General features: G+C 60.0%; 1 protein-coding gene across 1 annotated transcript; it reads left to right on the top strand.

Moving 5' to 3' along the window:
- The first annotated feature begins 4,578 nt into the window (after window positions 1-4,578).
- UTP14A (UTP14A small subunit processome component) lies at window positions 4,579-10,779 on the top strand. Its single transcript, XM_068956639.1, has 14 exons — window positions 4,579-4,812; window positions 5,097-5,170; window positions 5,419-5,483; window positions 5,673-5,815; window positions 6,006-6,161; window positions 7,156-7,275; window positions 7,352-7,446; window positions 7,734-7,857; window positions 7,944-8,021; window positions 8,119-8,473; window positions 8,633-9,015; window positions 9,090-9,277; window positions 9,350-9,449; window positions 9,895-10,779. Exons 1-14 carry the CDS (start codon window positions 4,756-4,758, stop codon window positions 10,171-10,173), a joined length of 2,217 nt encoding a protein of 738 aa, XP_068812740.1. The 5' UTR covers window positions 4,579-4,755; the 3' UTR covers window positions 10,174-10,779.
- The last annotated feature ends 733 nt before the right edge of the window (window positions 10,780-11,512 follow it).

The raw sequence follows: 11,512 nt of genomic DNA, 5'->3' as shown, positions 1-11,512 counted from the left end.
GGCCGGCGCGGGGGGCGGGGCCTCCCCGGTGCAGGCACGTGGCCGGGGGCGGAGCCTGCGCCGCCGCGGGGCGGGGGCGGGGGCGAGGGCAGGGGGCACGGCCGGGGGCACAGGCGGGCTGGCGCGGGGCCTGCCGCCGCCGCCGCCACCGCCGCCGCCGCCGCCGCCGCCGCCGCCACCGCCGCGGCCTCTCCGCGCGGCCGGGGTCGCGTGGGGCGGGGCAGGCCAGAGGGGACGGAGCGAGGTGGAAAAGGCGTGTCGAGGGGGATGGACAGGGGACAGACACAGGACAGGCACGGCCTGTGCAGAGGGACGGATGGAGACGGACACGGGACAGAGACAGGGCGTGTGCAGGGCACAGACACGGGACAGACACAGGACAGCCGCACCGTGTGTCTGGAGGGGACGGAGTGGACAGACTCGTGGCGTGCCCAAGGGGACGTGGTGCGTGCAGGGGACAGGCACGGGACAGCCACGCTGCCGGCCTGGCCTGCGTCCACTGCAGAGCAAAGCCTGTCTGTGCTGCCAGGGACTGGTGGAATTTCCTGCTGGGGGCTGGATGGTCTTTCGAGGCAGCTATGGGGATCTGGGGGACAAAATTTCCCCGCTTGCCTCCTCATAAGGGGTCAAGCTTTGGTTTGGTGCTGGGGCGGCCTCTACACTAGTTCAGTGCCACCAGCGAAGGAGGTAGCATCAGGCTCTGCTCTTCCCTTCCAGCCTCCTCGCCCAACTGACTGAATTTGCAACTTAAAATCCAGCTGGCCAACTCAGAGCCTGTGGCTTTCCTCTCACGTCAATAATAAACACCTATTTCCCAGCGTCTATTCTCACCTTTCCACAACACCCTCTATTTTGCCTTTGCTGTGCATGTGCCACACAATCAGCTGTTTCCTAACAATTCCCCACCCCAGGATTGTCCAATAATTTAAAGTGAAGTTGTGTTTGCCAAGGGCCAGAGAGTTTAAGGCCAGTCCCCCGTCTCCTTTGTGTCCATGGCCTGTGCTGACGGGGAATCGGTACTTCGCACCCAGAACAAAACCCCACGTTCCCCAGGTTATTGTCTTAAATTCCTGTTTTCCTGCAGCCATCCCTCATTTGTGCAAGCCACATCCTTTTCCCTTTCCCTGCAGGGCAGGAGGTACCCAGAGGAGGAACTTAACGAGCATAACTTAACGAGACATTAACGGTTTTGTGCTCCTTGGGGATATGAAGAGCCTCAGAGTTTTCATTCCAAGCATTCCCAAGGACAAGCTCGAGGAGGAGCCACTCAGCAGACCCCGCTTGCACCAGAGATCCCAAACTCCTTAGAAGATGGGGCTGTCCCCAGAGGGTGACCACACTCGGGGCACTCAGGCTCTCCAGCCGATGCCCTGGCTGCAAGGAAGGGCTGAAAGGCCCGCTAACGCCATGCGTCGCGCTGACACGCATCAAGACCAGAAACGTTGAAGGGAGAAGGAAACAGTTGCGGGGCGTGTTACTGGTTTTTCCCAAGAGTGGAAAAAAAACCCACCCAGAAGGCCAAACAAAAATGAACACTTTGCTTTCTTACTTAGCCTCTTGTATATGCTTTTGAAGGAGAAATGCCCTTGACACCAGCAGCAGCAATGAACGCAGGCAGAGCTAGGATCTCTGCGCCTTTACAAACTCTTTGTGGTCTGAACTGGCCTGTTTGGACCCCCTCTCCACTGGCCACATGCATCGGTGCTTCACCCTCCTCTTCGTCAGCTCCACTCGTCTCTGCCTTCTCCCCGTCTCTCCCTGCCCTGTGACCTCCCTTTTCAGTTAGCGGATCCTGTCCTGCAGCAGCTCGACCTTTATCAAGACCCTCCATGCAAAAATAAGTTCAGCTTCCTGCAATCATGTAGGTAAAAAATGCTGTGTTTGACTCCACTGGGTATTTGTGTGGTCTGCTTAGAGCTTGCCTTAAGGGGGGAGAGGGGGCGCAGGGAGTTATTTCACATTAACTTCTGCTTTTTCTCATTAACCCCCACAGGGTACTGTGTTTCCGGCGAGCTGCCTGGCTGGCGGTGTGATGTTCGGCCTGGGATGTGTTAGGGGAGCGTCAGTGCCCGCAGGTGCAATTGCAGCTGATCCCTGCACGGGGGGGACTGCAGCGCCCGTGTCGGGCAGCTCTCCTCTGCCCTGGCCTCACAGCATTGCCCGCTGCCAGTGTGGTGCGTCCTGGCTTTACCCCCATGGCCAAGGGCTGCCCCGAAACGTTCCCTTTGGGAAGCGTGAGCAGCCCAAGGCACATCGTGCAAGAAAAGGACCTGGAAAGGATAAGGAATCACCTCAGGGACTGCATTAAACAGGACTCCTTGGAAAGGCTGTTTCAGGCAGGCATCTGCCAGACCTGCCGCTCCGAGCAGCCGTGGCTACAGCCTCCCCTGAAGCCTTGCCCAAGGTCTGACCGTGAGCCTGATCATTGCCAAACCCCACCTGTTCCCCTTTTCTTTTCCGTTTTCTCACAATATGCTGCCCAAAACACCCCTTCCCTTCTGCAGGGCTGCTCAGCAGCAACATGGCGACCTCAGGGTGGAAAAAGCTTGGTGCAAAGGTGCTGGGGCTCACGGTAAAAGGAAAAGATATCAAGATGCTTTGCTTTGAGGCCTGATAAATGCCATGAGCCTCCAGGCTGTTCCTGTCTGGGTATTTCCCAATCCTCCACCCTCTCCCTGCAGGCGGCAGCCTTCACGCCTGCAGCTCAGTGCTGCGCGCTGAATTTTGCGCTGTCTTGCTGCCACCAATTGCGGTGTTCAGCGCAAGGGACGGGCCCTGGTGCTGGCACTGCATCACACACGGCAGCAGGTTGGGGCTGGCGGTCTGTACGGGGCAGTGATGCCTCCAGCCGCGGGACCCCTTGTGTCCCCTCCCACCCCCCCGTGGCCCCACGTCTCATCCGAGCTCGGTGCCGCAGGCAAGGGCTGGACGCAGCAGAGGGAGCGGTGTTCCAAAACTGAGGAAAAAAAGAGAACTTTTTATCATCGTTGCCATGGAGACTGAAATAGATACAGGAACAGCTTGTTATTTTTCTCCCTTCCCCAGGCCCTGCCCTGGAAGGCCTTTCACGCCAAGCTCAGCACCGCTTCCCGCAGGCAGGGTTGGATGTGGAGGGTGGAGGATGCTCAGCAGGGACCGACTCCGCAGCTGCACGCGTGCAGGCAGCACGGGACACTGGCCCGCAGGTGAAACCACTAACGTTTGCACCTCCCCGAGGTGACCTCTTCTCCTCCCTAAAGTTTTGCGCTGTCCCCCCTCACTGTGAGGACAGGGGCCCGCCCGGGGAAGAAGAAGGGCCGCGTGTCCCATCTCAGGGTATGCAAACCCTTGGCAAGCTCCTTTGCGCTGCCCAATTTTCTGCCCGATGCCACCACCACCCTTGTCAGTGCAGCGCCCATCACCGTGCCAACAGCCCCAGAAGCCACTCTGCTTGCTCCTGCTGCCTGGTAGCGATTTTGGGCCACGAGCCTCTCAACACCTGCAGCTTTGCATCATCGCAACCCACCCCCAAGCTCTGGGAGAAAAGGGTTTCCATTGCCCATGGCTTTCCACATGTCCAGCCACCGCCACGGGCCCTTTCCCACCCGCTGGCACAGGTCACTGGAGAGCCGAAACGGGGCTGCTCTGGGGAAAGTTCAGTCAAACGAGTGCTCTTGTGCAGCATCTGCAGCAGCATGGCTGTGAAAGGAGCTTGAGGGTCTCCAGCCCGACCGGCCACCATGGCCAGCGCCAGCTCCGGCTGGCTGGCATCACCACCACCGCAGGTGCTGCCAGCCGGGCAAGCTGATGCCAGCCCCAGCAGGACTCAGCCCTGCGCCTTGCCAGGCTCCAGGAGTTTGGCCCCATTTAGCTGCGTAAGGCAAAGCGGGAGGGCTAGCAGGGTGCTGGGCGCTCTTTCCGCCCCCACAACCACATGTGACCAAGGGTGCTTCTGCTTTTCATCTCCCTATAGTCCGAAGCAAATCATGTCCCTGCGCATGCGGGACAGCCCCAAGAAGCAGGCAAGAAACGTGAGTTTAGACAAGTTGCACGGCTCCACGTGAGCAGGCGTGAAATGCTCTGCCTCTCATCTTCTCTGCCAGCGAGACGAGCAAACGAAGCTTTGCAGCCGCTCCTCAAGCGGGTCCTGACGGCCAGGCAGCTCGGCCCAGGCGGAGGAGCCCAGCCCCCTGGAAACTCAACCGCCTTAGCTAGACGCTTCCCTGGGGACGCTCAAGAGCTGCGAAGACACCTTTGAGAGTACCAGCGCCCAACGGAAAGCCTCAAAGCGCAACGCGCAGGCGGAGCCCAGCGCAGGGCACCCGCCGCCAGGAACCGGCTCCCGCGGCCGGCGGCGACGGGCAGCGGCGCCACGGCCGGGAGGCGCCTTCCCGCGGCCCGGCCCGGCCCGGCCCGGCCCCTCCGCCGCGCTGCGCTGCCCCGCCGCGGGAGCGCGCCTGCGCACGAGCCCGGCCCTCGGGCCCCCGCCGCGGGAGCGCGCCTGCGCGCGAGACGACTCCCCCCCTCCCCGCGCCGGGCGCCGCCCGGCCGCGCCTCCCCCAGCGCGGCTTGGCCCGCCCCCTCGCTGCCCTCCAGGCTCCGCTGCCACGGCAACCGGTGGCGTCACGCGCGGCGTGGGGCGGCGCGGCGCGGAGTGGCGTGGAGTGGCGCGGCGTTGCGGCGCGTTGCGACAGCAGTCCGGGTGGTAGCGGCGTGCTTTACGGCGGGCCGTGCGACAGCGCGGCGAGTTTTACGGCGGGGCTCGCGTGCAAAGCAATGGCGGAGGAGGATTGGCTCGGCGTGGAGGCGGCCGTGAGCGCTAGCGAGGACGAGGTGAGCGGGCCGGGCCGGGCCGGGCCGGGCCGGCTTTCCCGGCGGCTCCCCGGCGCCGTGTGCCCCGGGGGGGCCGCGGCGGAGGGAGGGCGGCCTGGCCAGAGGTGTGGGCGCAGCCCGGCGGGGAGGCCGTGCGGCCGGCGCTGCCTTAGGGAGCAGCGCCGGGCTCCGGGAAGGCAGGCAGGGGCCGCGGGCGCATCCCTGCTGTCCGACTCAGCGCCCGCGAGGGCGCTGCGCTACTCTGCCGGGCTGGCCTCCTTGTGACTGTGTCTGCCGTGTGCCAGGGGGCGGAGGATGATGGCGAACGGCGGCATCAGCAGCTCCTGGAGGCAGTTAGCTCCCTCTCCGGACAGAAGCGGTGAGTTTCTGAGCGTCTGAGGGACTCTTCTCTGCAGCTTGGCCTTGGGGCTCCTAAACGCGCGCTGTGTTTCCTTGCCGTTGTGCTTGCATGGCTGCATGGGAGTACTCCGAAAGAAGGCGAAAGGGTTGGTTCCTTCTCCTGCTGGCACGGGCTCCTTTGCCTCTATCATAGTTGCATGGGGGAGGAGAAGCACCTGGAGGGTACATGAGTAGCTTTTTAATTTATTTGCTTTCCTTCTCATGCAGGCGGAAGCTGGCAGAGCGTACAGAGGCAAGTGTGCAGGTGTCAGAGTTCAACGTCAGCTGCAAAGGTGAGATCCCTTTAGGCGGGCCTGCAGAGCTCCTGCTGTCAAAGTGGGTCACTGCTTTGTTGGCTCAGGGTTGATGGCTGGGAGTTTGCTATGTCTGTGTTGGATCAGTGGGCTACATGCAGCTGCAGCCTGTGGTGATGCTTGGCTCAGCTGTCCTGCACCTGTGTTGACATGCTGGACTTTGTCTAGGTGCTGGGGAGAAGCTGGTTCTGTCTGAACTGCTGCAGCCTATCAAGGCCAAATCTGCCCTGAGCAGTGTGAAGAAAGAGCTGAACAAAGTGAAGCAGAAAAAGGCGGTGGAGCTACCACTTAGCAAAGAGGAGGCAGAACGGGTAAGTGGGCCTGTGCAGGCTACAGGCAAGCAGCAGAGGGAGTGGTGAGGGAGGAAGCTCTGGCCTTAAGGGGCAATAAGGGTGAGCCTATGAGTGCCTCTCTGCTCTGATGCTGACTGGATTTTCTTGTTCTTCAGGTCAGGTTCTTCTCTCTACTCATTCATTTCCCTTCTTTCCCTTGTTACTACAGGTCGTGAGAGAAGCAGCCTATGTAAGGACCTCTAAAGATGTTGGCAAATGGCAGCAGGTGGTTTTGCAGAACCGACGAGCAGAGCAGCTGACTTTTCCCATGAAGCAGGAGCTCGTGGCAGTTGCACCCCTGGAGCAAGTGGTTTCGGCTTGGAAGGTGGGTGCTGTCAGGTGTCTGCTGGCAGCACATAGCTGTCGCGTGGTTTTCTGAACGGTCTGCTAAGGGGAGCTTGACTTCTGTCTTTGCTGGATGGGGCCACATAGGTTTGAGGGAGGGCTGACCTGTAGCTGAGGCTCTAATCAGGTCTGGGCAGCTGCATGCTGAGCTTGAGAGCATTAAAAGGGAAGTTCTCCACGTTCCACACACAGAGCAGATGTGTGAATGCTGTCTGGAAGAGGCTAGGCTAGGCAGGAAGTGAGCACATGGTGCAGAGCCTGTTCTGTGCCTTGCTGGGCAAAGCCCTTTCCTCTCTCTTTAGCCTTTTTCTGCCTGAGACTGGGGCAGAATCTGATGTTTCCTAACTTCTCCACTGAGCTAGATGCCCTCTGAGTAGCCCTCACCACTGATGCTGAGGGTAGAGGGGGGGTTTTGGTCTAGCAAATTCGGCACATCTGTTTGTAAGTGTTTTCCCTGTGAAAGAATGATACTCTTGGCTTTGAACGCGCGTTCCCCTGCGGCTTGTGCTATTTGGCAGGAGAGGTTCTCTCCCCTCTGGAGAGCTTTCCTAGGTATGCAGATGCCCAGGTGGAAGGTAAACCTCACTGAGCTCCCAACCTAGCAAGCGCTTGCCTTCACATGGTGCCCAGAGGCTGCCTTTCAGGCCCAAAGCTCCCTTGCAGTTTCAGTTGGGCGTGGCATCGCCTGCTTTCCCTTCTAGCACCTACTAGCCCCTCCGTTCCCTTGTTTCCACTTAAAAAGTGCGGTAGGAGCTGCCTTCCATGTGGCCTGGTACCTTGGCCACCCTCTGGCTGCTGTGTGGGACTGAGGAGGGCTGTGAATGCAGCCCCAGGGAGGAGGGGAGCCTGCTTGTCTGTACCCTCTCGGGGGCCTGCTCAGGGACATCGGGAAGGATGGAGGGAGTTGGGTAGGTGCTGGGTCATGCAGTCCTTCCCTCATCATGGTCTTGCTGCCTGCTCTGTCCCTCCAACAGGCCCGGACTCCCCTAGAGCAGGAGATCTTTGGGCTGCTACACAAAACACAGCAGCCCATCACAGACCCGCTACTGACGCCACAGGAGAAAGCCTCGCTGCAAGCAATGAGTTTGGAGGAGGTCAGTGCTTTCTTTCACACCCTGTCCCTGGAGGCCTCTTCCTTGGAGCTTGACCTCACTCTGTGCTCCCCGGCAGGCTCGGCAGCGGCGAGCAGAGCTGCAGAAGGCTCGGGTCCTGCAGTCCTACTACGAAGCCAAGGCTCGTCGAGAGAAGAAGATCAAGAGCAAGAAGTAGGGATTTGCTCTTGCTATGCTTTGTGTGTTTTGGGAGGGCTGAGGCTTCGGTGCTGGCGCTAGCCGTGTCTGGTGACGGGAGATTGCTGAGACATGGAGGAAGGCAGAGCAGCCCCTGGGGTCTGCAACACATCCAGCAGCAGGTTGAAATACGGCTGGGAAGCTGTGCTGCTGCCTGCCCAGAACAGTGCCGCCTTCCTCAGAGGGTGCCTGTGTGCTTGTGCAGGGCCACCTGCCCAGCACCGTGAGTTCTCACTCCCTGGCTCTTTGCCGTTGCACTGCAGGTACCATCGAGTGCTGAAAAAGAGCAAGAGACGCAAGGCCTTGAAGGAGTTTGAGCTGCTGCGGAATGCGGACCCCGAGGCTGCCTTGGCAAAGCTGGAAGAGCTGGAGCAACTCAGGATGGAGGTGCCGCTCTTGCTCCTCTCCCCCGTCCTCTGGGACCTCTCTGCCCCTGAGGACGCTCTTTCTGACACTTCTCCCTTCTCCCCCAGGAGCGAATGAGCCTCAAGCACCAGAACAAAGGGAAATGGGCCCGCTCCAGGGCCATTATGGCTAAGTATGACCTGGAGGTGAGGCACAGGGTGGGGAAGGGTGAGATGCCAGTGGTGGCAGAAAGGGGAGTCATGTTGTTTCTGGCCTGTTGGAAACATCTCGATCCCCTTGCAGGCCCGCAAAGCCATGCAGGAGCAGCTGGCCAAGAACAAGGAGCTGATGCAGAAAGTGCAGGTGGAGCTGCCCGAGGAGGAGCCGGGCGACGTGCCTGCAGAGGACCTTGTGGCAGAGTCTGTCCCCACTGTCCCCATGGACGCCAGCGGAGCTAATCCCTGGATGTTGGGCAAGCCCAGCGGCCCAGCCAAGGAGCCTGAGGTGCAGGAGGATCTTGGAGATGTTACAGAGCCTGCTGTTGCAGAGAGCAAGGATATGTCAGAGGAGGAGATGTCGGAGGAAGAAGCCTTGCTACAAGACTTTGAGCAGAAACGGCACATACGGCGACAGCAGGCAGCGAGCCCTGAACTGCAAGGTGAGGAGCTTGGAGCCTGGAGTAATGTGAGCCCTTGTGTGCCACAGGGCTGAGGAAACAAAGCAGGGGCTGTGGGGCTTGTGTCTTCACACAGCTGTCCTACTCTCCCCTTCCCTGTTCGTGGGGTGATCGTTTCTCACCATTTGCCTCCGTCCGTAGGTGCTGATAAGGCAGAGATGGTGTCTGAGCTGCCAGAGGATATCTCCGTCCACCCCATCTGCCCTGAAGAGCAGGTGAGCATGGGGATTGATCAGCCTTCCCCGGCGCAGCAGGAAGTCTTACTGTTAGAGCAGCCGAGCCGCGTGCAGACGATGGAGGATGTTGAGGCTTTTGCTTCAGAGGAGTGTGCAGAAGAGCAAGAAATACCAGTGGCCGCAGGAGCGGAGAAGAGAGTGCACCAGCAGCAAGAAGGCAGAGCTGAGGATAGACAGGCCAAGAAACGAAAGGCTAAGAAGAGGAGGATCATCAACTTGCAGGCTGTGCTGGCTGGAAAGTCCCAGGAGATCCAGTGCCCCAGCCTGCCTGTGGCCGTGGAGGAAGAGGTGAGTGGGCCTGGCCTGTCCTGCTGGGGCCCGGAGCAGGGCTGGCTGCAGGGCACTGACCTCTCTCTCCGCAGGAGGGTGGCATCGACCAGAGAGGGGTGATCACAGAGGCCTTTGCAGGGGACGACGTGGTTGCTGACTTCCGCCGGGAGAAACGCAAGGCAGAGCAGGCTGGGAAGCCGCAGCCAGTGAACTTGGTGCTGCCAGGCTGGGGCGAGTGGGGAGGCACGGGACTGAGGCCCAGCAAAAAGAAAATGAAGCGGTGAGTGCGGGAGAGGTGTGGCAAAATGTCTCAGCCCAGTGCCAGGGCCTGATCTTTTCACTTGTCCGGCAGGTTCCTGCTCAAGCCGCCCACGGCACCTCCCAGGAAAGACCAGCATTTGCCCCATGTCATCATGAGTGAGCAGCGCAACATCCACGCAGCAGCACATCAGGTGGGGTGGCACATGGCTGCGGAGGGCAGCAGCTGTGAGCACTGTGGCTCCAACACCTGGGCTGGCCCCCTGTCTGGGCACTACCTTGCTGTTGCCCAACCCTAAAGCTTTATGAATCCTTTCCTGTTGGAGGGCCATGTCAAATTTTCAGCTTTGACAACACGGAAGCCAACAGGGGGACAGATGGGGAAGAAATTCACATGGCCGCTCCTATGACTTCTTCCTCCTGCTGCTGTGCCAAGCATCCTGGGCCCTGCTAGAGATCAGAGCTGGGGCAGCAGGGAAGAGGGAGTTGGAGCAAAGGTGCTCAGCAAGGCAGGAGACTGGGAGCACAGTGTGAGCTGGTTGTGGACCAGTGGGAATCCCTGCCAGCATGGCATGAAAGCAGCCCCCAGGGCACTGGGCCAGGCAGCTGTCTCAACTAAGCTGTGCTATCTCCCCGCAGGTCAGCGAGCTGCCTTTCCCATTTGAGAAGCACCAGCAGTTTGAGCGGAGCATCCGGACACCTGTGGGCAGCATGTGGAACACGCAGAGGGCTTTCCAAAAGCTGACTGCCCCGCGCATTGTCACCCGAGCAGGCCACATCATCCAGCCCATCTCTGCTGAGAATGTCCCCTCTCTGGCCACAACAGCCAGCAGCAGAGCCAAGGCTGCACTAGAACTTGTGCCCAAGCAGAGACAACAACCCTCCCGCCACCCTCAACTGCCCGGGACAGCACGATAGCTCTGTTCCTCTATGTGCCTGATTGGGGAGCAGGGTGAGGGGCTGGTGCAGTGACAGGGCTGTTGCTCTGCTGCAGCGCAGCTCCCTGTCATGTCCACAGTTCACTAACACTTGCTCCATAGTACAATGCCTCATCTGTGCGTTCTGTGTCGCTTCCCTGCCAGCGCCCTGGGGCCAGGACTGTAGGTGTGCTCCTGTCTCTCTTTGGGTCAGGTCCCTCCTGCCCGCGCGCGGGGACCTGTGCGGGGCAGGCGGAGTGGGATGGGTAAATTGTATTTGTACAATGTGAACAGCTGGCTTAGTCAGGCCAATGAGGTACAGCTTGGGGGTGGGAGTGCATAAAGGAGGTGGAGCAGACACAAGTGCTCTGTCCCACAAGTGCTGGGCCGGATTTGCCCTGCCCTTCGTTTCTCTGTCTTTCATAGCCTAGTTTTATATATAAATTTTTTAATCTCTTCTCAATTTACTTTCCTAGTGCCTACTCTGCTAAGCCTGTCCTCAGCAGAGCCTGGCCACGTTGTACCATACCTCAGGCTGCTCCTGCTGCTCAAAAGTGACTTCTGGCTAGCACTAATAAACCTGGTTAGATGTGTTTTCTAAAGTCATGCTGCTGTTCTGCGCATGCTGGGAGCTGGCTCTGCCCCAGAAGCAGCCATCCTGCCCTCTTCCTGCCTACCTCTACCTCTTCCTGTGAGAGCTCAACCTCCCTGCTGCACCTGAGCCGCCATTAACTGGCAGCTTCTGCCCTCCTCAGAGGGTAGTGGTTGGGCCACTCCATGCAGCCCTCTCCTGAGTACAGGGGCCACTGGGCTAGCAAGGGGACATGCTGGAGAGGGACAGTGGAAACGGGAGCAGGCGGAGAGACCTGCAGGCCTCTCCCCTCTTCCCACGTGTGCTGTGTTCAGGCCAGCTGGAGAAATGCTCCCCGTCTCAGGCAAAGGAGGGACTTGAGGAACTGGAGCTAGAGCTGCTTCTGTTCCCAGGAAACACATCCCTCATGCTGGGAGATGCCTCCTCCCGTGCTGGCACTACAGCATGCCTGGAGAAGCAGTCGGGCCAGATGCCTGGGGCACTCAGGGAAGGAGCTGCTATGCTGAGTGAGCTGTGGCGGAGGCCCTTCTCTGCAGCTGGGCTCTGCTGTGGGGCCAGGGGGTAGGTGCCTGCAAAGGTGGGGATGTGGGGGGAGAGCTGCTGCCAGCCCTGTAACACCCTTGGCCCCACTGCTTCCCCTGTTCCTCCTGCTGCAAACGTGCAGGGCTCTTCCGCTCTGCTCACCAGCATCCTCCCCTCCTCTCGGCATGCAGGCACGGGGGAGTATGGAGCTGCTACGGACTAGTAT

This window comes from Struthio camelus, chromosome 11, assembly GCF_040807025.1.
Source record: "Struthio camelus isolate bStrCam1 chromosome 11, bStrCam1.hap1, whole genome shotgun sequence".
Taxonomy (NCBI): domain Eukaryota; kingdom Metazoa; phylum Chordata; class Aves; order Struthioniformes; family Struthionidae; genus Struthio; species Struthio camelus.
Note: the sequence above shows the minus strand (reverse complement) of the source record. Positions and strands in the feature narration are given on the sequence as shown.